Consider the following 26044-nt stretch of genomic DNA (forward strand, 5'->3'; position numbering starts at 1 on the left):
ATTGTTTGACATGTCAACAGTGACAAATGACTGGCCTTTTTTATCCTCGAGATGCATCATTAGATCTTTCATAATGATTGTATACCCTTTCTCCAAGAGTTGTCCCAAACTGAGGATATTACTCTTCATTTTCGGTACATAATAAACATCTTCAATGACAACTTTAGTGTCGTTATAAGAAAGACAAATTTTGCCTTCTCCCTCAACCTGGATTTTTGACTCATCACCAAAAGCGACATTACCTCGAAGATCTTTCATTTCAGAAAACAAATGCTTTTTACCACACATATGATTGCTAGCGGCTGTGTCGAGATACCATACTTTATCGCTATCCGGGATCACATCTCCACATGCCATGAAAATAACACCTTCTTCTTTGGCCTCTTCTTCTAGCACAAAATTTGTATTTTCTTCTATTTTCCTCTCGGATATGCAGTCTCTATCAAAATGCCCATATCTACCACAGTTATGACAATCAAAATTGGAGCGGTATCCACGACCACCTCTTCCACGTCCGCGTCCTCTACCACGCCAATTTTGCTGTAATTGTTGGGTTGATTGTTGCCTTTCATGGTGGTTGGTCTCTCTTCCACGCCCTCTGCCTCGACTAGAATAACGGCCTCCAAAATTGCCTCCTCTTCCACGATTATTATGTTGTATACACATGGCTTTTTCTTCCTTGATTGTCGCCTTCGTTTGCAATGCTTCATCCAGTGTTTCCTTGTTCTTCTTCTTTTTCCGCTGCTCTTGTGCTTCAAGTGAACCCGCTAATTCTTCAACAGTCAAATCTCCCAGATCTTTAGACTCTTCAATAGCACACACCACATTCTCAAAATTCTCGGTTAAAGACCGTAGAATTTTCTCTATTACCCTTGTTTCGGTAACAGTTTCACCATTGCGTTTGAGTTGATTCACCACTACCTGAACACGAGTGATGTAATCTGAGATTCCTTCCGTTTCCTACATCTGCATGGCTTCTAATTCACCGTGTAGAGTTTGAAGCCTTACTTGCTTGACACGATCAACACCTTTGAATGCCTTTTGTAGCGTCTCCCACGCCTCTTTTGCTGTATTTGCTCCTGCAATCTTCTCGAAACCCGACTCGTCAACGGACTGAAATAAGAGATACAGGGCCATTTTATCCTTCATTCTCTTCTCCTTCCAAGTCTTCATTTGATTTGCAGACATAGCACCAATTTTTGCTGCACTCGGTTCCTCGTAACCAGTCGTAACGAATTCCCACACATCTTGTGCACCCAACAAAGCACGCATCTAGATGCTCCAATTATCATAATTGTTTTTGTTGAGTTTCGGTAACGAGACATGACCCAACGATGTACTCATGGGGTTCATCTTCTAACCAGGCTCTGATACCAATTTGATAATCTTGATACTTGTGTGATATGTGTGTCTAAAGAACAGGGAAACAGAGTTTGTATAAAACCACCTTCTGAGTGTAACGCCCCATTTCTGGTATGTGATTTAAATAAAGTAATTTTCATTTTCTTAAGGGATACTGGACGAGTCTGTAGCCCAACTCGTCGAGTAGAGACGGGATGATCACGCATTTTAAGTTGGCTACTCGGCGAGTCCATATGAAGGGACTCGGCGAGTCTGCCTGTCTGGATGAACCCCTAATTTCAAGGGTTTGTACCCTATATAAACGTCATTATAGCCTCCCACCCCAGCCTCCAGCACCTTTAGAGCATTTCCCCTGTAAACCCTAGCCCCCATTGTTGAGCTTGAGTGTGTTTGTGCTAGTTTGGAGTTTTTGGAAGAGAAAGAAAGAAGGAAGGATCCAAAGGAGAAGAAGAAGATCCAGAGTCTCTTGATCATCAGCCTCACATTCTGCTACTAAAGCTTGTACCTTGCTTGTTATTTCCATTTGATAGTCTTGTATGCTTAGATGTGCTTCTTTTTGGGACTTTTTGGGACTTTTTGGATCCAAACTCGAGATTGGGACTCCTATAAGGAAATAGATCATAGATCTGAGTATATTTGAGCTGTAGGAGCTCAAAGTAGCTGCCTTTATGCACCCAAGGTCGAGTTCCAAACCTTAAGACCCCATTCTTAGCTTATTTTGATGTTCTAGCCTCATTTCTTCATGCATGCACGTAAAGTTGGAAACTTTACGTGTAAAACCAACCCTAAGAGCCTAGATCTATGATTTGGAAGCACTGAAATCGATTAGAATCGGCTGTATAGTAATAGCATGCTTGGGACTCGGCGAGTTGTTCTTCAACTCGGCGAGTTGTTCTTCAGGATCGACGAGTTGTTCTTACGACTCGGCGAGTCGCAGACTGGACATGTTCATATGATGAAGGAGAACTCGACAAGTTGTTCATACAACTCGGCGAGTCGGATGAAGTTAGACTCGATTTATGTATCGAAGAAGAACTCGTCGAGTTTGTCTTCGCCAAACTCGACGAGTAGAAGCGAGTAGAGGACTAGAACGGATGAAAGGGACTCGGCGAGTTGACGGCCCAACTCGGCGAGTCCGGTCAACTGGAAGTTGACTTTGACCAGGAAGTTGACTTTGACTCAGAAGTTGACTTTGACCGGGGTAAAATAGTCATTTCACCCTCAGTTTAGTTATCAGTATTTGATTGAGTATATTTATGGGAATTGTAGCCGGGGAGATACCGGAGCAGCAGCAGACAGTTCCCGAGTAGCTTTTTCAGCATCCAGCTTATGAGGTGAGTTTCCTTCCAGTAGGAACGGGTCTACGGCCACAATGCCGACCCGTTTAGTTAGCAGTAGTTCCAGACTTCGGTCTGATGCAGTAGTTCAGTGTGCTTGATGTCTTTTTGATTCAAGTATGATTTTTTGTTATGTGTTCCGGATTTCGGTCCGATGCAGTATGCAGTATATGTGTTGATGCTAGTAGTTATGATTATGCTATGCTATGTTCAGTTAGTTCCGGACTTCGGTCCGATGCAGAGGGCAGGACCCTGGTTAGTTCCGGACTTCGGTCCGATGCAGTTTCCTGACTTCGGTCCGATGCAGAGGGCAAGGCCCTGGTTAGTTCCGGACTTCGGTCCGATGCAGTGGGCACGACCCAGTAGTTGCTTTATATGTTATTATGTTGTATGTGGTAGATTGGGGGAACTCACTAAGCTTTGTGCTTACAGTTTCAGTTTTTGGTTTCAGGTACTTCCGCAAGTAAAGGGAAAAGCTCGGGATGATGGCATGGCACACACCACAGTTTCAGTTTTATCCTGGGAGTTTTATTCAGATATTTTGATATGATTGATACAGTATTTGTTTTCACACTGTTACATGACTTTTGAGTTACTCATTTTATGGTTCTTAGTATGTATGACATTCGATGATGTGATTTTAGTAATATTAAAACAAAAAATTTTGGGTAGTATTTTTGGGTTGTTACAAGTTGGTATCAGAGCCTTGGTTTGAGGGATTCAGGCACACTTTCGGGTATGACTGGACTCAAACTAAGGAAACGGTAAAAGATTTTTCAAAAGAAAAATGTTTTCGAAAGAAATTTTTGAAAAAGAAACTTAAAAAGAAAAGAGTTTTGAGAAAAGGAAAAGGGTGTGGTGCATGCGATCAGCCGAGCTCAAGTAAGTACTCCCAAATTACCCATACAAGTTTATCTTATGATCATCAGTTTCAGTTTCAGTACAACAACATGCTAGAATAGGACTAAGGATCTAGGAGGATGCCTTATGTGCCTGCTATATGTGTTTCAGCTATATGAGAATTGCATGCTAGTATTGAGTAGACAGCAGTAGGATAGCCTGATTAGGTTATGTCTGATAGTATGAGCTTAGCATTGTATGCTATTACAGTTTCTTGTTATGAGGATAGAATTGCTTGAGTAGTCTCCTGTGTCTGAATGCTGCTTGCTTCGTGCTTTGTGGGACTCGGAGTGATGGGAATTAGCCATTAGGTGAATACGTCACGTCACATGTGAACAGGGTTGAATAATCTCAGAGTGCTAGATTTGGCCCTATTGCGCAACACTTGTTTGAGTCTAACCGTTGTAGGAACGAGTCTTTTACTCGAAGGATTATCTGAGCCTCGCCACATGTGATGGTATTCAGGTAATGGCTAATTGGCATTACAAGGAAGCCCTCGGCAGTTGAGGACTGGATTGGGTGGAGTCAGAGATTTCCCTAGGGCAGGCCTAGGATGAGAGTAGCAGAGATCAGTAGCAGTAGAAGTGACTTGGTGGAGTAGAGGCAGTACTTGAGGAAAGTACGGTATGGGCCCGTACTACTGAAAGCAGAGGATCCGTACTTGAACCAAGGAAAGCTGAGATGAGACCTGGAAACTGGTAGTAGTAGCGATCCCTCGAGATATATCAGTGTTTCTAACGTTTGTCATGATGTGTTTTCAGAATGGTGGTTTTACGCCCTAGACCAGCAGTCGGCAGTTCAGGTGCCGGAGAGGGATCAGGATCAGGCCCGGAGGCCGGGCAGTTGGACGAGCAGACTATGGAGTTTCTCTCTTCAGAGATTACTCGCACTATACTTGAGCAGACTCCTGTGATCTTCGGTTCGATCAAGGAGGGTATTTTAGAGCTGATGGACGAGAGGTTGAGCACCTTCCGTGCTGAGGTGGCGACTATGATGGGGTCGCGCACACTCACCTTCAGGGAGTTCCGGGCTTGTGGAGCTCCAGACTACCATGGGGCACGGGATCCCATTGCGAGTACCAGGTGGTTGGCGGATGTCGCCAATGCGTTCCGCACCAGCAGATGTCCCAAGGGGGACAAGGTCAGACTAGCATCCTGTCTTCTGAAGGACAGGGCACAAGATTGGTAGGAGGAGGTCGGACATGTCATCGGGGATGACGCAGCGCTTGATGCCATGACTTGGGTTGATTTTACTACCAGGTTCAGAGCCGAGTTTGCACCGGTTATTGAGGTGCAGCAGTTAGCTAGGGAGTTTTAGGATCTCACTCAGACTTCAGAGACAATGGCGGAGATTACCGCCAAGTTCAGGGAGAGGGCTCTTCTCGTTCCTCAGTATGCAGCTGATGAGGAAATGAAGAAGGCCCGTTATCATGAGATGTTGCGGAGTGATATCCGCCAGTTTGTGAGCCGGTCCAGCTATAAAACGCTGGATGATATGATTGCGAGGGCTCGTGAGAGAGAGATATATTTAGAGATGGAGAAGAAGAGGAAGCCAGAGGCGGTATCTAGCACAGGGAGTTCGGGCAAAAAGCCCAAGGTATCGGATCACAGACCTAGAGGACAGCAGAGCCACAGTCGGTGTGGCAAGTGTGGGAGATTGCACGATGGGGCGTGCAAGGCAGGTAGTGCCGGTTGCTATTAGTGCGGCCGGACCGGGCATATGAGTAGAGATTGTACAGCTACTACTACCGCCACCGCAGCAACTGATCTGATTTGCTTCCATTGCAATCAGAGGGGACATAAAAAGTCCCAGTGCCCGAGTTTAGCAGCAGCAGGGAAGGTGGCAGCACCTGCCCCTGCTACTTTGAGGATTACAGACGGCCGTCAGGGCCGGGGTGAGGCGCCAGTGGCGAAGAGTAGAGCTTTTCAGATGACAGCAGAGGAGGCGCGAGCGACTCCTGATGTGGTGACGGGTATGTATATTCCTCTTAACTCTTTAGTGATATTGATTGTTTCTCATGATTATATGTTTTCGTATAGGGTCGTTCTTAGTGAACGACATTTCAGCTACAGTATTGTTTGACTCGGGGGCTACCCGATCATTTGTGTCTCTTGCGCTTAGAAAGAGGTTTAGCAGAGCTCCGGGGGAGCTGGATTGTCCACTAGAGGTTGAGATAGCTGATGACAGGACCATCAGGGTCGCGAGAGTTCATAGGGCGTGTTCGCTGCAGTTATTCGATGAGCAGTTTTCAGTGGACTTGGTTCCCATTCCCCTGCGAGGGAATAAGGTTATAGTGGGTATGGATTGGCTGAGCCCCAATGGGGCAGTGATTGATTGTGAGCTGCAGTTAGTGAGGGTTCGTACTCCTAGTAGGGGAGAGTTAGTGATTCAGAGCGAGAGGCCACAGCGCGGACCGATACTGTGTTCAGCAGCGAGAGCAAGGCGCTACGTTCAGCAGGGTTGCGCAGGGTACGTCGCCAATGTCATAGATGCCCGGGAGAAGGGTAAGGCGACGGTTGACGATGTGCCAGTAGTACGAGAGTACCCGGACGTATTCCCAGAGGATTTGCCTGGAATACCTCCGGAGAGACAGGTCGAGTTTCGGATTGACCTGGTTTCGGGTGCGGCTCCGATAGCCAAAGCACCGTATCGGTTGGCTCCTCCAGAGATGCAGGAGTTGTCTACGCAGCTGCAGGAGCTGCTAGACAAGGGTTTCATCAGGCCGAGTAGTTCACCATGGGGAGCCCCGATCCTTTTCGTGAGGAAGAAGGATGGGTCGCACCGTATGTGCATAGCTTACCGGGAGTTGAACAAGGTAACGGTGAAGAACCGTTACCCACTTCCGAGGATAGACGACTTGTTTGACCAGCTTCAGGGAGCATCTTGGTTCTCCAAGATTGATCTACGGTCAGGATATCACCAGATGCGGGTCAGGGATGAGGATGTGCAAAAGACCGCTTTTAGGACCCGCTATGGTCATTATGAGTTTGTGGTGATGTCGTTCGGGCTCACCAACGCTCCAGCCGTGTTAATGGATCTCATGAACCGCGTATGCAGACCGATGCTGGATCGGTCTGTGATAGTGTTCATTGATGACATCTTGGTTTATTCCAAGACTCAGGAGCAGCATGAGGAGCACCTGAGAGAGGTGCTAGAGACGCTAAGGAGGGAGAGACTTTTCGCGAAGTTCTCCAAGTGCGAGTTCTGGTTGCGCGAGGTGCAGTTCCTTGGACACCTCGTCAACCAGAAGGGTATACTAGTGGATCTGGCCAAGATAGAGGCCGTGATGCAGTGGGAGGTCCCGAGATCTCCAACTGAGATTTGGAGTTTCCTAGGATTAGCAGGGTACTACAGGAGATTCATTCAGGATTTCTCCAAGATAGCAGTTCCGCTCACCCGACTGACCAAGAAGTCGGTGGTGTTTCGCTGGGGGCCTGAGCAGCAGGCAACATTTGAGACCCTCAGGCAGAGATTGTGCGAGGCACCGATTCTCACCCTGCCAGAAGGAGTAGAGGATTTTGTAGTCTACTGTGATGCTTCGATCACAGGTATGGGAGCAGTGTTGATGCAGCGAGGGCATGTGATAGCTTACGCCTCTAGACAGTTGAAGCCTCACGAGGCTAACTATCCGACGCATGACTTAGAGTTGGGGGCAGTAGTGTTTGCCCTCAAGATTTGGAGACATTACCTCTATGGGGTCCGCTGTATCATTTACACGGATCACAAGAGTTTGAGGTACCTCATGGATCAGCCGAATCTGAACATGAGGCAGCGCCGATGGTTAGATGTGGTAAAGGACTACGATTGTGAGATCCTTTATCATCCGGGCAAGGCCAACGTAGTGGCCGACGCCCTGAGCCGCAAGGCGGTAGCCGCCCCGATCATGGATATTTGTCTGAGGATGACGGTGATTACTCCATTGTTGGAGCAGATCAGAGAGGCACAGGTTGAGGGACTGAAGGAGGAGAGACAGAAGTGTGAGAGGATTGTGGGTCGAGTAGCTTCCTTTGACTATGACAGTCGAGGATTGTTGACCCTTCATGGGAGAGTTTGGGTACCGTACTGGGGAGGAGTACGGCAGGTACTGATGGATGAGGCCCACAAGTCTCGGTTTTCCATCCATCCAGGGGCGACGAAGATGTATAGAGATCTTCGACCCTAATATTGGTGGCCCTGCATGAAGCGGGACGTAGCTTGGTACGTGGAGACATGCCTGACCTGCAGGAAGGTCAAGGCGGAGCATCAGAGACCCCACGACAAGATGCAGCCGTTGGACATTCCCGTGTGGAAATGGGAGGATATCACCATGGATTTCATCACTAAGCTTCCCAGGACCGCACGTGGAGTTGATTCGATTTGGGTCATAGTGGATCGGCTGACCAAGAGCGCGCATTTCATACCGATTCAGGAGAGTATATCGGCCGAGAAGCTAGCTGATATTTATGTGCGCGGGGTGGTGGCACGGCATGGAGTGCCTGTCTCGGTGGTGTCAGACCGAGATGTCCGGTTTACTTCCAGATTTTGGAAGCGGTTTCATGACGAGATGGGTACTCGTCTCCATTTCAGCACCGCTTTCCACCCTCAGACGGATGGACAAAGCGAGAGGACGATTCAGACCCTCGAGGACATGCTTCGGGCATGTGTACTAGATTTCGGTGGCAGTTGGGATACGTATCTTCCGTTAGCGGAGTTTTCGTATAACAACAACTACCACTCCAGTATAGACCGACCTCCCTTCGAGATGCTCTACGGGAGGAAGTGCAGGACCCCAATGTGTTGGGGTGAGGTCGGTCAGCGAGTCATGGGGAGTACAGATGTGGTACTCAAGACCACAGAGTTGATCCAGCAGGTCCGTATCAGACTGCAGACTGCGCAGAGTCGGCAGAAGAGTTACGCCGACAGGAGGCGTTCAGATTTGGAGTTTCAGGTGGGCGATATGGTCCTCCTGAAGGTATCACCCTGGAAGGGTGTTATTAGGTTCCGAAAGAGGGGCAAGTTGGGCCCCAGGTTTATTGGTCCTTTTAGGGTTTTGTCCCGAGTAGGTCGGGTCGCCTATCGGTTGGATCTTCCAGCAGAGCTTAGCCAGATCCACAACACTTTCCATGTTTCTCAGTTGAGGAGGTGTTTGGTGGACGAGTCAGCGGTTGTACCCTTGGAGGATATTCATGTTGATAATAGCCTGAATTATATCGAGAGACCAGTTGCGATCTTGGATCGGAAAACGAAGACTCTGAGGAACAAGGTAGTCCAGCTAGTGAAGGTGCAGTGGCAGCACCGAAAGGGTTCAGAATGGACGTGGGAGGCCGAGGAGGAAATGAGGGAGCATTATACAGAGTTGTTTATAGATTCAGCAGCAGCGGACTTCGAGGACGAAGTCTAAGATAAGTGGGGGAGAGTCGTAACGCCCCATTTCTGGTATGTGATTTAAATAAAGTAATTTTCATTTTCTTAAGGGATACTGGACGAGTCTGTAGCCCAACTCGTCGAGTAGAGACGGGATGATCACGCATTTTAAGTTGGCTACTCGGCGAGTCCATATAAAGGGACTCGGCGAGTCTGCCTGTCTGGATGAAGCCCTAATTTCAAGGGTTTGTACCCTATATAAACGTCATTATAGCCTCCCACCCCAGCCTCCAGCACCTTTAGAGCATTTCCCCTGTAAACCCTAGCCCCCATTGTTGAGCTTGAGTGTGTTTGTGCTAGTTTGGAGGTTTTGGAAGAGAAAGAAAGAAGGAAGGATCCAAAGGAGAAGAAGAAGATCCAGAGTCTCTTGATCATAAGCCTCACATTCTACTACTAAAGCTTGTACCTTGCTTGTTATTTCCATTTGATAGTCTTGTATGCTTAGATGTGCTTCTTTTTGGGACTTTTTGGATCCAAACTCGAGATTGGGACTCCTATAAGGAAATGGATCATAGATCTGAGTATATTTGAGCTGTAGGAGCTCAAAGTAGCTGCCTTTATGCACCCAAGGTCGAGTTCCAAACCTTAAGACCCCATTCTTAGCTTATTTTGATGTTCTAGCCTCATTTCTTCATGCATGCACGTAAAGTTGGAAACTTTACGTGTAAAACCAACCCTAAGAGCCTAGATCTATGATTTGGAAGCACTGAAATCGATTAGAATCGACTGTATAGTAATAGCATGCTTGGGACTCAGCGAGTTGTTCTTCAACTCGGCGAGTTGTTCTTCAGGCTCGACGAGTTGTTCTTACGACTCGGCGAGTCGCAGACTGGACGTGTTCATATGATGAAGGAGAACTCGACGAGTTGTTCATACAACTCGGCGAGTCGGATGAAGTTAGACTCGATTTATGTATCGAAGAAGAACTCCTCGAGTCTTCGCCAAACTCGACGAGTAGAAGCGAGTAGAGGACTAGAACGAATGAAAGGGACTCGACAAGTTAACGGCCCAACTTGGCGAGTCCGGTCAACTGGAAGTTGACTTTGACCAGGAATTTGACTTTGACCGGGGGTAAAATAGTCATTTCACCCTCAGTTTAGTTATCAGTATTTGATTGAGTATATTTATGGGAATTGTAGCCGGGGAGATACCGGAGCAGCAGCAGACAGTTCCCGAGTAGATTTTTCAGCATCCAGCTTACGAGGTGAGTTTCCTTCTAGTAGGAACGGGTCTACGGCCACAATGTCGGCCCGTTTAGTTAGCAGTAGTTCCAGACTTCGGTCTGATGCAGTGGTTCAGTGTGCTTGATGTCTTTGTGATTCAAGTATGATTTTGTGTTATGTGTTCCGGATTTCGGTCTGATACAGTATGCAGTATATGTGTTGATGCTAGTAGTTATGATTATGATATGCTATGTTCAGTTAGTTCCGGACTTCGGTCCGATGCAGAGGGCAGGACCCTAGTTAGTTCCGGACTTCGGTCCGATGCAGAGGGCAGGACCCTGGTTAGTTCCGGACTTCGGTCCGATGCAGTTTCCGGACTTCGGTCCGATGCAGAGGGCAAGGCCCTGGTTAGTTCCGGACTTCGGTCCGATGCAGTTTCCGGACTTCGGTCCGATGCAGTGGGCACGACCCAGTAGTTGCTTTATATGTTATTATGTTGTATGTGGTAGATTGGGGGAACTTACTAAGCTTTGTGCTTACAGTTTCAGTTTTTGGTTTCAGGTACTTCCGCAAGTAAAGGGAAGAGCTCGGGATGATGGCATGGCACACACCACAGTTTCAGTTTTATCCTGGGAGTTTTATTCAGATATTTTGATATGATTGATACAGTATTTGTTTTGACACAGTTACATGACTTTTGAGTTACTCATTTTATGGTTCTTAGTATGTATGACATTCGATGATGTGATTTTAGTAATATTAAAACAAAAATTTTTGGGTAGTATTTTTGGGTTGTTACACTGAGGCTTCTAAAGCAGATCTATTTCACGCCAGTTACAACTTACATTCATCACACATGCAAGATAAAAGTACCCAAAAGTTACATAACGAAAAGCTCCTAAAAACATCAAATGAAACTTGCAACAACTGAAAATAACTTGACATAAGATAACTGAAACATAGACATAAATAAAAAACTACTTCTAGAATATCTTTTTCTTTTCTTTTAGCTGCCATCCGATCTGAGCTTTAATCCAACAGCTTACTACTTCTGCCCACAGCTCACCTGCACCAGTATGGTTGATTTCCTGCAAATGCAGTTAAGAACTTTGTTTTAGTATGAAAGTGAAATTTAAATTTATAATAAACAAAAATACAATACGTTGCACCTGATCCACTTTAATATAATATGGTACATATAAACATACAACAACATGATTTTATCTTGTATAAATGGAATAATGGATAATAAAGCCTCACTGATGTAAGAGGCTTACCGACTCTTGATTTAGGCCAACTCATAAGCACTATGTTGTTTATATATAAATATTTCAATGCTAACAATTATAACCACCTGAAAAAAAAAATTAGGCCAACATTTGTTTTATGAAACTATTGTCACTTTATTCTACCAACCCTCCAATTTAATTGAAAATCTATTAAAAAATGATAGAAGTTGAAAAAAAAAAAAAAAAAAAAAAAACTCTAAAAAAAACCCAAAAAAAATGCTAACATAAGAAGCTATGATATGTAAATATAAGAATAATAGGATGCATAAACTGTAGTTGTAACAATATTTTTTTATATATAAAAAAAAAAGTTGTAACCTGATTTTCGGTTATTAAAATTGTGGAAAAGAAAAGAAATGCAAGTACAAGAAAAGGGCCAGAATTATTTTCAACATAAGTAGGCAAAGAGCGAACATGACCGATAGACGGACCACTTTCATCCTCACAACATCAACATGGCCTCTGTACATGCACTCTCTCCGCTCGCAGCCACCACAAACCACCACCGTCTCTCCTCCGTAGCACCCAAATTCCCTCTACGAGTTACAAAGCGCCGATCGCTAACAATCAAATCCTCAATTGAAAACAAACCCAAACCCAAACCCAAACCCAAACCCGCCTCCACCGCCATAAACGGGTCATGGGTTGGTCCAGGTTGGCTCACCGCCTTGACTCGCTCCCTTTCCCTTATCCAATCCGACGATTCAAACATACCCATTGCAAATGCGAAGCTGGATGACGTATCAGAGCTTCTGGGAGGAGCCCTTTTTCTCCCGTTGTTTAAGTGGATGAACGAGTATGGACCTATCTATAGACTCGCAGCTGGACCAAAGAATTTCGTAATTGTTAGCGATCCAGACATTGCTAGACACGTTTTGAGGAATTATGGAACTAAGTATGCTAAAGGTCTTGTTGCTGAAGTCTCTGAGTTCTTGTTTGGTTCTGGTTTCGCCATCGCTGAAGGTTCACTGTGGACGGTAATTTGCTTTCTGATTTGTTGTAAATTCGGTGCATTTGTTGCTCATACTAGCCTTTGATGTTGGTTTTTGGATGTGATTTGAACAGATTAGTGAAATTTGAAGCATCATTAGTTAGTTTTGAGTATTTCCTTAATATGATTTTAGATTATTTAGGGTCAAAACAATCACAAGAGATGAATGAACAAGATTTTCACACTATCCCTTTCTTTAAGCATTTGATTATGGGATTGTGATTCTTCAAATCACAATTCACAATAACCTTGTTTGAGCAATTGAAGAATGTATGTTACTTTATATATGTTTTTATAGGCAAGGCGTAGGGCAGTAGTTCCATCACTTCACAAGAAATACTTATCAGTAATAGTCGATCGTGTATTTTGCAAATGCTCTGAGAGATTCGTGGAGAAGCTCAAATCGTATGCACTCAATGACACCAATGTTAACATGGAGGAGCAGTTTTCTCAATTAACCCTTGATGTTATTGGTCTTGCATTATTTAACTACAATTTCGATTCACTCAAAGCTGATAGTCCTGTCATTGAATCCGTTTACACTGCATTAAAAGAAGCTGAAGCTCGTTCAACTGACATTTTACCATATTGGAAGGTAAAAAGAAAAATAAGAAAGACGAAAATACCCTTTTAGTTGTCATCTTTTTTGCTTTGATATTGGTGTCATTCTTGACCTTTTTTCGTGCAGAGTAAAACATTATGTAAGATTATTCCAAGACAAATAAAAGCTGAAAAAGCGGTTACTATAATTAGAGAAACTGTTGAAGAGCTTATTTTAAAATGTAAAGAAATGGTTGAAAAAGAAGGAGAAAAAATCAACGATGAAGATTATGTGAATGATGCAGATCCAAGCATCCTTCGATTCTTGCTTGCTAGCAGGGAAGAGGTTTGTAATTGGTAATTACAATTTTAATATTTAAAAAAAAAAACAATTTTTTATTTCTTATAAATTATAACATTTTTTTTTGTAGGTTTCAAGTGAACAATTACGTGATGACCTTTTGTCAATGTTGGTTGCTGGACATGAGACGACTGGTTCAGTGTTAACTTGGACTGTGTATCTTTTAAGCAAGGTACAAGGGCATTATTGTCATTTTAAGATTTTTATGTTATTTTTATAAAGCTAACGTGTTATGTTAAATTATACAGGATCCATCTTCTTTAAAAAAGGCACAAGAAGAAGTTGATAGAGTTTTACAAGGGAGAAATCCAAGTTATGAAGATATAAAAAACCTTAAATTTATAACAAGATGCATAAATGAATCTATGCGACTCTACCCCCATCCTCCGGTATTTATTTTCATTATTTTTTAATTTTATTTACTATAAAAATAATAATATAAGTTTTACCTAATTTTTAAAGATTCTGATAGGTCTTGATTAGAAGAGCTATAGTTACGGACGAACTTCCAGGAAATTACAAGGTTACCCCTGGTCAAGATATTATGATATCAGTATATAACATCCATCATTCATCTCAGGTATGATTACATCATATATTGCAAATAATTTATAATTCTCTTTTTTTCAATTATATGAAAAAATAATTTAAGACCTTTTTTTTTTTAAGGTTTGGGAAAGAGCAGAAGAATTCATACCCGAAAGATTCAGCTTGGATGGACCTGTCCCAAATGAAACCAACACCGATTACAAGTAATCTCTTTGACTTTTGTCTTGGTCAAACATTTGACTTTTCAATTTCAATTTTCTGATGTACTTACGTTTGACATCAACTTCTTTGAATATCGCATTGTTTGGTATAATGTTAAACTTATATATGTCAAACTTGTGTACAAAAAATTGAGGAACTTTTGAAGTCAAAATTTAGTTTGTTTGACCTTAAAAGTCAAAATTGTAGGTACATCCCGTTCAGTGGGGGCCCACGTAAATGTGTAGGCGATCAATTTGCTATGATGGAAGCAATTGTTGCTCTTTCAATTTTCTTGAAGCATATGGAATTTGAATTGGTTCCTAATCAAAAGATTAACATGACAACGGGTGTCACTATACACACAACAAGCGTAATTTCCTCACAATAATTATTTTAATCTCAAAAAAAAATATTGGCTAAATGCAAGAAATAAATGTTTGTACATGTTAAAATAAATGTTTATGGGTTTTGCAGGGTTTGTTTATGAAAGTTAGAGAGCGAAAAGTTAACTATATGGCAATGTCTTCAACATAGATCGAATGCTTCTACAATATCGTAAATTTAAATCTATATCCACTTTTTTGGAATTTTTTTTCCCTTTACTTGCAATTTAAATTTTATAGCGAGTAAAATATAAATGTAACATACTACTATATTTTAACCGTTTGTGTTTATTGATACGGAGATCGAGATATAGTTTACTGTAAAAATGTCAATTAAATGAGTGAATATGATATGATGACTTAGGAGTGTAACGAACTTTTATTTTTGTTTATATTTAGTTATTTTTTTATACTATTTACCAGTGAACTTGTTTTTTGTGTTCAAAAAAATACCATTGCGACCGGTAATAATTGGTTATAAGTGTATTTTTTGAACACCAAAGTCAAATTCACTGATAAATGGTGTAAAAAATATTAAATGTGAACAAAAATTAAAGTTCGTTACCCTCATAATTCAATATCCATCTTAATATATGAAATATTTTCATTTTGTTCTTATTAAAAAAACTCTACTAATTTATTCAATAGTCATATTAATATACTTTTATTTCGTGATTTCATTGCTTCTTATAAAAGTAATTAAGGATTAAAATGAATATACCAACCACAACAGAATAAATGGTTGGTATTTAAACTTCTAAATTCACTTAAAAACTTTAATATATTTTAAGTAAAAATTACTATGGTTGACATTTAAACTTCTATCTTCACTTAAAAACTTTAATATATTTTAAGTAAAAATTACTATGATTGGCATTTAAACTTCTAACTTCACTTAAAAACTTTAATATATTTTAAGTAAAAATTACTATGGTTGACATTTAAACTTCTAACTTCACTTAAAAACTTTAATATATTTTAAGTAAAAATTACTATGGTTGTCATTTAAACTTCTAACTTCACTTAAAAACTTTAATATATTTTAAGTTTTTACAAAGGAGAATGTCAAATGGATAAGAACATTAAACACTTGGATCAACATTTGAGTGATACACATATTTCTAAGAGAGAAAATGATTTCTTCTTAAAGTATTGAGATTTTAGACAAATTATTAGCATATGGTTTGAGTTTTGGATCTCGTTCGTGTGTGGATACCGTTAGATGAAGTTTGAATGCTAATCATAACATTTTTTACTTATTATAATTATCGAGGTTGGTAATTCATTTTAACGCTTAATTACTTTTGATCAAGATAAGAAGGAGATTTAAATTGAATTACGAAATAAAAGTTTAAAAATATGAATATTTTATAAATTAGAAGAGTTTTTTTCATAAGAACAAAATGAAAACATTTCATATATTCAAATGAATAATGATTTATGAGGATAACGAACTTTAACTTTTATTCAAATTGATCATTTTCTTTTTTTAACATTATTTACAAGTGAACTTGATTTTGGTGTTCAAAAAATCCCCTTATGACCAGTAATAACCGTCATAATGATATTTTTTGAACATAGAAAACAATTTAACTGGTAATAGTTTATAAAAAAAATGAAAGTTCTAGTGAATATTGATGTAGTTATACCTTTTCCATTTAACATAACCAACTTTTTATTTGTACTATATTTAATCATAAATGCAAAAAAGAAAGATAAAACACTAAATATTAGGGTTTAGTAGTCAGTTTCGATCATTTTTAAGGTAAACATGAACCCAAACTGACAAGTTTGATTTTTGACTTTTGAAATCAATTGGGTTCGGTTTTTGGTTTGGTTTTTCGGTTTCAACCCATGGGTTGATGGGTTTCAGTTTATCGGTTTCAAACACATGGGTTTTTTTATTACAACTTAGTAAGTTAGTATACAATAATTGTAAATAATATATTGAATGTACTAAGTCATGCTTAAACACTAACTTATGCTTCTAATTCTAACCACGTAATACAACAATTATTAATAATATATTAATGTATTAAATAAATGGTCGGTTTATGGTTCAGCTTTACATATTGGGTCGGCTTTGGTTTTATGGGTCGGTTACAACATTCAAACATAACCCAAACGAATCTTTCGGTTTTAAAAAATCCAAACCCAAAACTACGGTTTGAGTTTGGTTTCGGTTTTGGTTTTGTCTGTTTTTCAATTTTCGGTTTCGGTTTTGTTCGTCCTACTAAATACAAAAATGAAAAATACTAGTTAGGTTCGTTATTTTGTTAATTTAGATTTAGATTTAGTTGGCGTTAAATACATAAATCAAATACAAAATTATCCAAAACTTTATGTATCCCATTTTGAAGGATCGTACCACACTTCCGAAAAACACTTATATAGTTTAAGTCTTTACAAATATATCTTATTTTTAAATATAACAATAAAGTTGTTGTTAAATTTGATATAGTACATACCTTATAAACTTTACTTTTACTTTTATAATATCCAATATATATTATAAATTTTTGTATAACATTAATATAATCTACTTTTCTTATGTCCGATAATATTTTTTTGGATAAAATAAGAAATAAGTTGTTTTGAATGAGCTATTTTAAAATAAGTCGATTGGTAAATATGATATTTAATTTTAATTACATATTTTGCAAGGCGTACGTTTTACTTTATGTTGGTGAGCCGAGAATCCTCTTCCTTAATTTGCACCTAAAAATTTAAGGTGAATAGGGATATATAAAATAGATATTACTAAGCATTAATATAAATAATTAAAAAGGGTATGTGAATCTCCTACCACCGGTTAAAGACAACATACCTCTCTAGTGATATTGATTCCTATGTGAAATTGAAGTAGTCATTCTATGTACACCTTGTTTTTCTAATTACATAAACAAATATGAGTAACAAAACATAAAAATATTATCTTTATGTAGGAAAAATATTTTACTTAACTAACAAATTAAATAATATAAGTTTAAGAGTTAGGAGTTTCAAAACATTAATATTTTTATTAATCAATCAATTAAGTAACACATGTTGAAATTTTTACAATCATTATTAAAAAGCATTTGAAATATTAGATTTTAAATGAATTTTGGTTGAAGTGTTTTGACCTCTATTATAATATTACAAAACAAAAAAACATATTTAAAATATTTAATTAAATATTTTCGACTTCACCCTATATAACATATGATCAATATATTAACGATTAAACCACAATACACAACGACTGTATTACAATAATCCAAAAACGACGAAAATATAAAAACGAATTAGTATACCAAACTTACAAATTAAAAGCTCTAATATAATAGCATATCTCCAAAAGTGGTCATAAGACCTCAACCTAACACAAAAACCTTTAAGTTTGTTTTCTTTTTGAAATTTGTATATGATTTGTATGCATGTCTTCCCAAAAGATTGACCTTTTTATAGTAAACTTTTCAGTAAATGTTAATTAAACATAATATAAGTTATAAAACTTTTGAGTGTTAAATCATAATTAAGAAAACTTTTGAGTTGCATTAGTTAAAAAATGGGGTTCCAAATGAATGTGGTTTGAGAAAGTTAAAAAATAAGGTTTCAAATGCATGAGATTTAAGAAAAAATGCTAGCTTTATAAGTATGTATGATATGATTGAATCACTTATTGGATAGATCCTTTTAAACGAGATGTTGAAGCCTCTATTTGATGCCCCATAAAGCATTTATTTTTTATCGTCCTTTAATGTTATAGTGTAATTTAGGCATTTTGTGGTATACATCTACTAGTCAAACACAAAGTAGAAGAATATGAACTTTTACTTTAAAGTTTAAACCATCACAATCATACATTCCAAGTACTTTTCCATGATTACCATACAATCATTTTGCTTTTTGAAACTTATTTAAGATATAACTTAATCATTTATTTTGTAAGTATTCTCAATAGTAATGAATACAATAAAGAAGATACCAAGCAATTAAAACAAAACAAGACATACATTCAGAACCATAAGAAACTCATATTAAAAAATAGTTCTTATGTTATGTTTGATAGACTAATTTAAAAAATTAGTTGATATCTAAAAAGATAGTTGATAGCTGAAAAACTAACTAGTAGTTGAAAAGCCACCTGATAACTGAAAAATTAACCGATAAAAAATAACATTTGATAAAAACTAGTTGTTAACCTAGCAGAGAAATGTAAAATAACATAAAAAATACAAAAAAAAAATCTTATATATTTTGTCATCTCATATTTGGCATTGCATCATATTTGTTCTTTAGGCTTTTAAAATGAAATCTTTTATCAATACATATTGTAAACTATAAATTAACAATACTGCATTTATAAAATAAATTATGAAACAACATTTAATAATTTTATACCAAACGATCTTTTAATAGATGGTGTTTATTATAGTTATGGTCTAGCATAATACAAATTTATTATGTCTCTTGATAAATAAATAAATAAGTTTGTGAGCATATGTACTTATTGTTGGATCTTTTATATTTTTATAAAACATCGAAATAAAAACAATTATATCTAGAACTAACTAATAATTAAGAATGTGTTTGACACAGAGCGTTTGAAAGTGTTTGAGGCCTTCTAACAGAGCGTTTGGCAAAACACTTCGTTTCGAACAAAAAACTTCGTTTGACACTACAAGCTTTTAATGTTAAGTTTAAACAAAACACTCAAAATCTAAAAGTTATCTCGCGTAGCTTTTAACAAAACGTTACCAGCTATCAACTATCAGCTTTCCGCTATCCACTTACGCCCTAAATAATATAATCATTAACAACGCTAATAGAAAAAAAGGGCTTATAAAGCGGTATCTGGATTTTACGGAAGGGTGCCCCTCAGCCAAAGGTTGAGGTTTTAAGTATCGTTAGAGACAAAAAAATGTAGATTTAAGAGTAGAGTAGTGAGTGTACGTTAGCTGTTCTAACAAAAAAAACAATAACCAACATTAAATATTTTATATGTCTAACTATATAATTTTCAATAAATATACAACACAAGGAATGTATTTTATTTATAATTAATAAAGGATGTATTTAAGAAATTTTCAAAAAACTACATAAGCTAATTGAAAAGGTATTCTAAAAGTGGCTTGGTAAAAGACTAGTTTATCAAGTATTTATTTGTTGGTAAAACATGACAAATTTTTTTTAATTTTACCATTTGTGCATGTTTACTCGTTAAAATCCAACATTTTTGTCAAACTCAATGACTTTAATGAACTATAAATAAAAGTGGATAAAACCGAACAACAGTGTTATAAAACTCACCGAGTTGGCCGATTACTCGACCGAGTACTCACTACTCGGCCCCTTACCGAGACGAGTTACAGAATCTGAGTACTCCCTCATCGGCCCCTTACTGAAGTGTGAAATATTGTAAAACTCAGCCAACTGAGTGATTAATATGTATAATATACTTAATAATTTATTATTTAACACACACATATGTGATTATTACTACATATATATCTTAAATTTTCAGTAATTATTTACGAAATGAGGCTACAGTGTGTTTTTCAGTTTTTATGCATTCACATGTATCTAGTTTTGTTATATATTTCAATTAACTTATGATTTTGACATATACAATTTCCCTAAAAATATTTCTACATAAATTACCGAATCCGAGTATTCACTACTCGGTAGTCGGACGAACAAGTACCGAGCAGCGAGTTCTACAACCATGTCGGACAATTGTGCCAACTTTAAGGGCGTTAATGAACCAGAAATACATAAAATGGTAAAACTAAAATAAAAGTTGCAAACTTCTAGCTCTAATGAACCAGAAATACGCAAAAAGATAAAACCAAACATTTATACATAACCTAAAGGTTTTTACGACATTAGGACTTAATTTATATGTAGTCACATACATTCTATTTACCTAGGATGAGGTCTTGTATGCTATTCATATTTGTATTTTCGACGGTTGTAAAAAACTATAATATTAACAAAAATAATCATAATTGTACTATGCAATAAGAGCAAATGACATAAAAACTCTTAAGTTTAATGCAATAAGGGAAAATGACAAAACAACTCTTAAGTTTAACAGATACATACAAATGTACCATTTTATATATTTTAGGTTCATTAAAATTGGATATTTGCAACTTTTTGTTTTTAATTTTACCCTTTTTGTATTTATTAGGGCTATAAACGAATCGAACGAACATGAACGATGACTTGTTCATGTTCGTTTGTTTAAGTTATCCGAACAAACGAACGAAGACAAACGGGTAAACAAACGATTTTCTTTTTCATGTTCGTTTGTTTAATAATTTACATTGTTCATGTTCGTGAACATGCTAAACGAACATTATTAAATATATATAATTGATGATATATGAACATAAACGAACATATGTTAAATGTGACTTGAGCATTTGGAGCATTCTCATGCAGTAATTGGGTTCAGTGGAGCACTTGGGGTTCATGGAACATGTGGCAAAGGAACATATATTCTGAAAAAGGAATGGATCATCAGACAAAGGAACGGATCTTCCAAAAGGTGGTTTGGAGCAACTTGGAGTGGCTTGGAGCAACTTGGAGCACTTGGACCAACTTGGAGCAACATGTTACGCCATGACGATTGATTTTGCGCCATCCCTTGGGATGTTGCACCATATGGAGGCATCTTGTGTCATCCATGAAGATGTTGGCCCAAAGGGAAATGAGTTGCGCCAAAGGAATGGATGTTGAGCCACACACAAGAGATGTTGTGCAATAAGGAAGCCAATACGGAAATGTTGTGCCACATCTATGAGATGTTGCGCCATGAAGGGTATGAAGTTGCGCCAAGGGAAGGATGTTGCGACATCTTGAGGAGATGTTGCACTGTGGAGGAGATGTTGCGCCATCATGGACCATCTTGGTACATGATGCGCCATCTCGAATCCTTTGTTGTGCCATGCTGATCCACGTATGCTTTGATGATGATCATGCTCGAGAAATACACTATGTTGTGCCACCATGATGAATGTTGGACCATCAATGTTCATGATGCGCCACTTGTGCATCATGTTGCTCCATTATGGTCAAGGTGGTCCATCATGTGTGTTGCTAATGCTCATGGGTTGTATGACATGGAAGAATGTTCTAGAAGATGTTGCATGGTGGAATATGATTGGTTGTCACCGTTCACGGGCCTAGGGGCCAATGGGCTTGGCCCATTAGGGTTTTAGGTCTGATACCTCAAGTATAAATAGGGATGCATGCTAGGTCATTTTGTATCTTAAATTTTAGAGTGTTAGGCGAATCTCTGTGAAAATTGTACTTGTAACCTCTGTTTGAGAGCTCTGAAATAAAGAATACTCTTCTCCTGCCCATGGACGTAGGTCACCTTGACCGAACCACGTAAATATTGTGTCTTGTGTGCTTTTGGTTTTGCTAGTTATCCGCTTTACTTCCTAACAAGTGGTATCAGAGCTGCGGTTTGTATTCCTGTGATTGAAGATGTCTACTCATAAGTTTGATTTAGAGAATTAAATGGTTCAAATGACTTCACTTTTTGGAAGGTGAAGATGAGCGCTCTTCTGGTTCAACAAGGATGTGCAGCGGCACTGGAAGGAGAAACAAAATTGCCAAAGGACATGGCAACTGAAAAAGAAGGTGGACATTCTAACGAAAGGCACATAGTGCCATTTTGTTGAGCTTAACAGATGAAGTATCGTGGGAGGTAATGTGACATCCCCAAAATCACGGCTAGAAAAGACCGGTTTCATTTATGCTTTTAAAATAATTTCAGAGTAAATCCATTGATTTAAAAGAGTTGCGGAATTTGTCCCCAAAATAAGGTTTATCAAAGCATTTCTTAAAGAAATGTATTTTCATTATATATCAAAACTCGGGATGTCATGTTCCGATACAGACACAAAAGCATAAACAATAAAACATAGACCTTACACAGTTTTATACAACTACTGGTCTATAAACAAAAACATCTTCACAAGTTCTCCAACTTATGCTCTCGCGCCACTACCTGTAATACAAATAAACTGAGTGGGTCAGGCTTGGGAGCCTGGTGAGCATATAGGGTTTTCAACCCACGATAAATAATTATATTTAATTTCACCAACCAACAAATACCCGATTACCCATTCCCGTTATCCTCACTTTACGTCCCTAAAACAACAACTATCACAAGGGACCTAATCTAGGATTTTCATCGGAACGGACAATACTGCGAAGGGGTTTCCTCAGCAATGAATGTCCTAAGGCAACCATGAGGGGGATAGAATACAGCAAATAAACACCCAAGTTCACCAACACCTACAGGTTATGAGCCTGCCAGCATTCCACAGGACAGTCTAGAAAGAGTCTGTGGTCGTCATCCATATTATGCTGAATGACTAGATCACAATCACATCGAGGCCTCTCATCAGTTTTTCACACATCAACTATTTACCCAAGTTCTACCCAACATTTTTGTAGATAACAACATACATATGCATTCACACACTGGGCTTCTCGTAAGCAGAGCTTCGGCTCGGAAACTCTTTTCTTCTCGGGATCTTCGGTGCTTCGGGTCTCGGGATGATACCGGGGCTTCGGGGGGTTAAAATAGGGCTTAGAGAGGGTATCGGGAGTGAGAGAGTAAGGGAGGAGCAACCAAAATCAACTGGCCCTTGATTTCTATTTATAGGGTGAATTTTCTGGGTTCACGTCGTGAGTTTCAAGTGCTCACGTCGTGGGGCTTGATTGTTACTGCATGCGTCATCACAAGTGGGGTCTGACAGAGTCCAGGTGACGTTTTTCTGAGTTCACGTCGTGAACACAGTGTTCACGTCGTGAGTTCTGACACAGGATCGGATTTCGTGCCTTGAACTTTAGAAATTCATATCTTTCGCATACGAGCTCCGTTTTCGACGTTCTTTATATGCACGCGCATGTGAGATTATGCTTTACAACTCTCAATTAGATTTCCTTGGCTAATTTCGAATTTATTTTTATTACATTATTTTTAGTAGGCCGGGACAGGAAAACTCCGTTAGAAATCCATACTGACGTCCGTTTTCGTCTGTCTTTTTACCGTTGGACTACTATCAATGAGATATTCAATTCTCATTTAGAAAGTTTTGGCTAGAAACCACTCGATCTCAAATTCGAGTATTCGGGCTGCATACTGCTAAGCTGAAACTTAGAAAAATCATAACTTCCTCATACGAAGTCAGATTTGGGCATTCTTTTTACGCACGCTCTCGGTTTAACGTATTCTACGACTTTCGTTTAGATTACTAAGGCTAGATATCGCTCTATCTTAAATTTGTATTTTACGTCATACAGTGTCGTGCCGGTTCTGTCGTGAAACTTCGACAGGTCATAACTTCTTCGTTATAACTCGGATTTCGGCATTCTTTATATATTCTGAAACCTCGTCACGACCACTACGTCTTCATGTATCAATATTGGGTTTTTCTAACAATTCATTTTGAAGCTTATTCTTAACCTTAATTAAATTAAGACACACAATTAAGCACAAACCACATAATACTCAAATAATACACTTATATTATTTCAAAATGGGTTACAAAGGTTAACCTAGACTATCACATCATCATTAATGTCTTTCCCAGAAACATGTGCGTTACATGTAATGGATCAAACAATTGCTTCTAGGCTTTGGATTAACTTTATGACAAGTACCAGGACAACTCATTGACGAATAGGTTGTATCATAAGCAGAGGTTGTACACTCTCATAATGTATGAAAGTACCAAAGTGAAAGATCATCTAGATAACTTCAATCGCATCATCTTGGATCTACAAGGTGTTGATGTAAAGATTGAAGATGAAGATCAGGCGCTCATTCTCTTATGTTCTTTTCTGAACTCATATGAGAATTTCGTTGATACCATGCTCTATGGTAGGACAACAATCACTGTGAATGATATGAAGGACTCTGTGATGTCCAAGGAACTGAAAAGAACAGTTTCTGTTGGAGAGGAGGTGTCCAGTTCCGGTTTGTTCGCAGTGAGAGGAATGACAAAAAAGAGGAAATGGGGAAACAGAGGGAGATCATGTTCTAAATCGAAGTCTAAAGGTTCATCGAATGCGAAATGTTATAACTGCAAGGAGAAAGGGCACTTCAAGTGAAATTATCCACAGCTGAAAAATAATGTCAAGAGTGAATCGAGCAGTAATACCACTGTTGTTGTGGTTCTAGAAAGTTTTGATGAAGGGGACGATGGTGATATACTGACTGCTAGTACATCTAGTTTTGTAGATGCTCGGGTCTTGGATTTTAGAGCATCCTATCACATGACGTATAATCATGACTAGTTCGACTCCTTCAAAGAGTAGGATGGAACAGTCAAGATGGTTGATGATTGGGTGAGCATTATCAAGGGTAGTCGCACAGTGCAGATCAAGATGCACGATGACATGGGCACGAAGTTAGATTTTCGGTACCTTCTGGAACTTCGAAAGAATTTAATCTCTTTTGGTACATTGGATAAGAATGGGATGAGGTATGCTGGTGAAGGTGACCGGGTCAAAGTGACCAAAGGTTCTCTAGTTATAATGAAAGGGAAGATGAATCGTTGAGGGATTTATATCCTAGAAGGTAGTACAGTTATGGGAACGGTGGATATCTCTCAATCCTTGAATAAAGGCGATGACAAGACAAAGTTGTGGCATTGTAGGTTGGGGCACATGAGTGAGAAGGGTATGTCAGTTCTAAGTAAAAAAGGACTGCTTGGTGCAGAGGCTACTAGAAAGATAAAATTTCGTGAAGCTTGTGTCAAGGTAAAACATCATAAAGTGAAGTTCGGTACTGGTCAACACACAAGCAAGGAAATCCTGGAATATGTTCACTCAGACGAGGTGTTTGGGAAGTTCAACGAGTGGAAGAGTGTGGTTGAGAAAAGGACTGGAAAACAAGTCAAGACTCTAAGGACTGATAATAGGTTGGAGTTCTACAATGCTCCATTTGATAACTTCTGCAACGCAGAAGGTATAGTGATACACCGCACTGTACAACACAATAAAATGGAGTTGCAGAACGGATGAACCAAAAATCATGCAGGGCGCAAGGTGCATGCAGATATTTGCTAACTTATCTAAGCAATTCTGGGCAGAAGCAGTGAACACTGCTTGCTATCTGGTAAACAGATAACCATAAACTACTATTGACTTGAAGACTCATCAAGAGGTATTCGGGCTGCATACTGCTAAGCTGAAACTTAGAAAAATCATAACTTCCTCATACGAAGTCAGATTTGGGCATTCTTTTTATGCACGCTCTCGGTTTAACGTATTCTACGACTTTCATTTAGATTACTAAGGCTAGATATCGCTCTATCTTAAATTCGTATTTTACGTCATACAGTGTCGTGCCGGTTCTGTCGCGAAACTTCGACAGGTCATAACTTCTTCGTTATAACTCGGATTTCGGCATTCTTTATATATTCGGAAACCTCGTCACGACCACTACGTCTTCATGTATCAATATTGGGTTTTTCTAACATTTCATTTTGACGCTTATTCTTAACCTTAATTAAATTAAGACACACAATTAAGCACAAAACACACAATACT

General features: G+C 38.9%; 1 protein-coding gene across 1 annotated transcript; it reads left to right on the plus strand.

The window, feature by feature from the left end:
• The first annotated feature begins 11848 nt into the window (after positions 1-11848).
• LUT1 (Cytochrome P450 superfamily protein) lies at positions 11849-14790 on the plus strand. Its single transcript, XM_079075371.1, has 9 exons — positions 11849-12431; positions 12744-13040; positions 13134-13331; positions 13417-13518; positions 13595-13735; positions 13819-13926; positions 14016-14098; positions 14304-14466; positions 14571-14790. The coding sequence occupies exons 1-9, from the start codon at positions 11910-11912 to the stop codon at positions 14628-14630; spliced, it is 1674 nt and encodes a 557-aa protein (XP_078931497.1). The 5' UTR covers positions 11849-11909; the 3' UTR covers positions 14631-14790.
• Positions 14791-26044: the final 11254 nt, after the last annotated feature.

The sequence above is a fragment of the Lactuca virosa genome, chromosome 1, assembly GCF_052849685.1.
Source record: "Lactuca virosa cultivar CGN04683 chromosome 1, Lactuca_virosa_CGN04683_v6, whole genome shotgun sequence".
In the NCBI taxonomy this organism is placed as follows: Eukaryota; Viridiplantae; Streptophyta; class Magnoliopsida; order Asterales; family Asteraceae; genus Lactuca; species Lactuca virosa.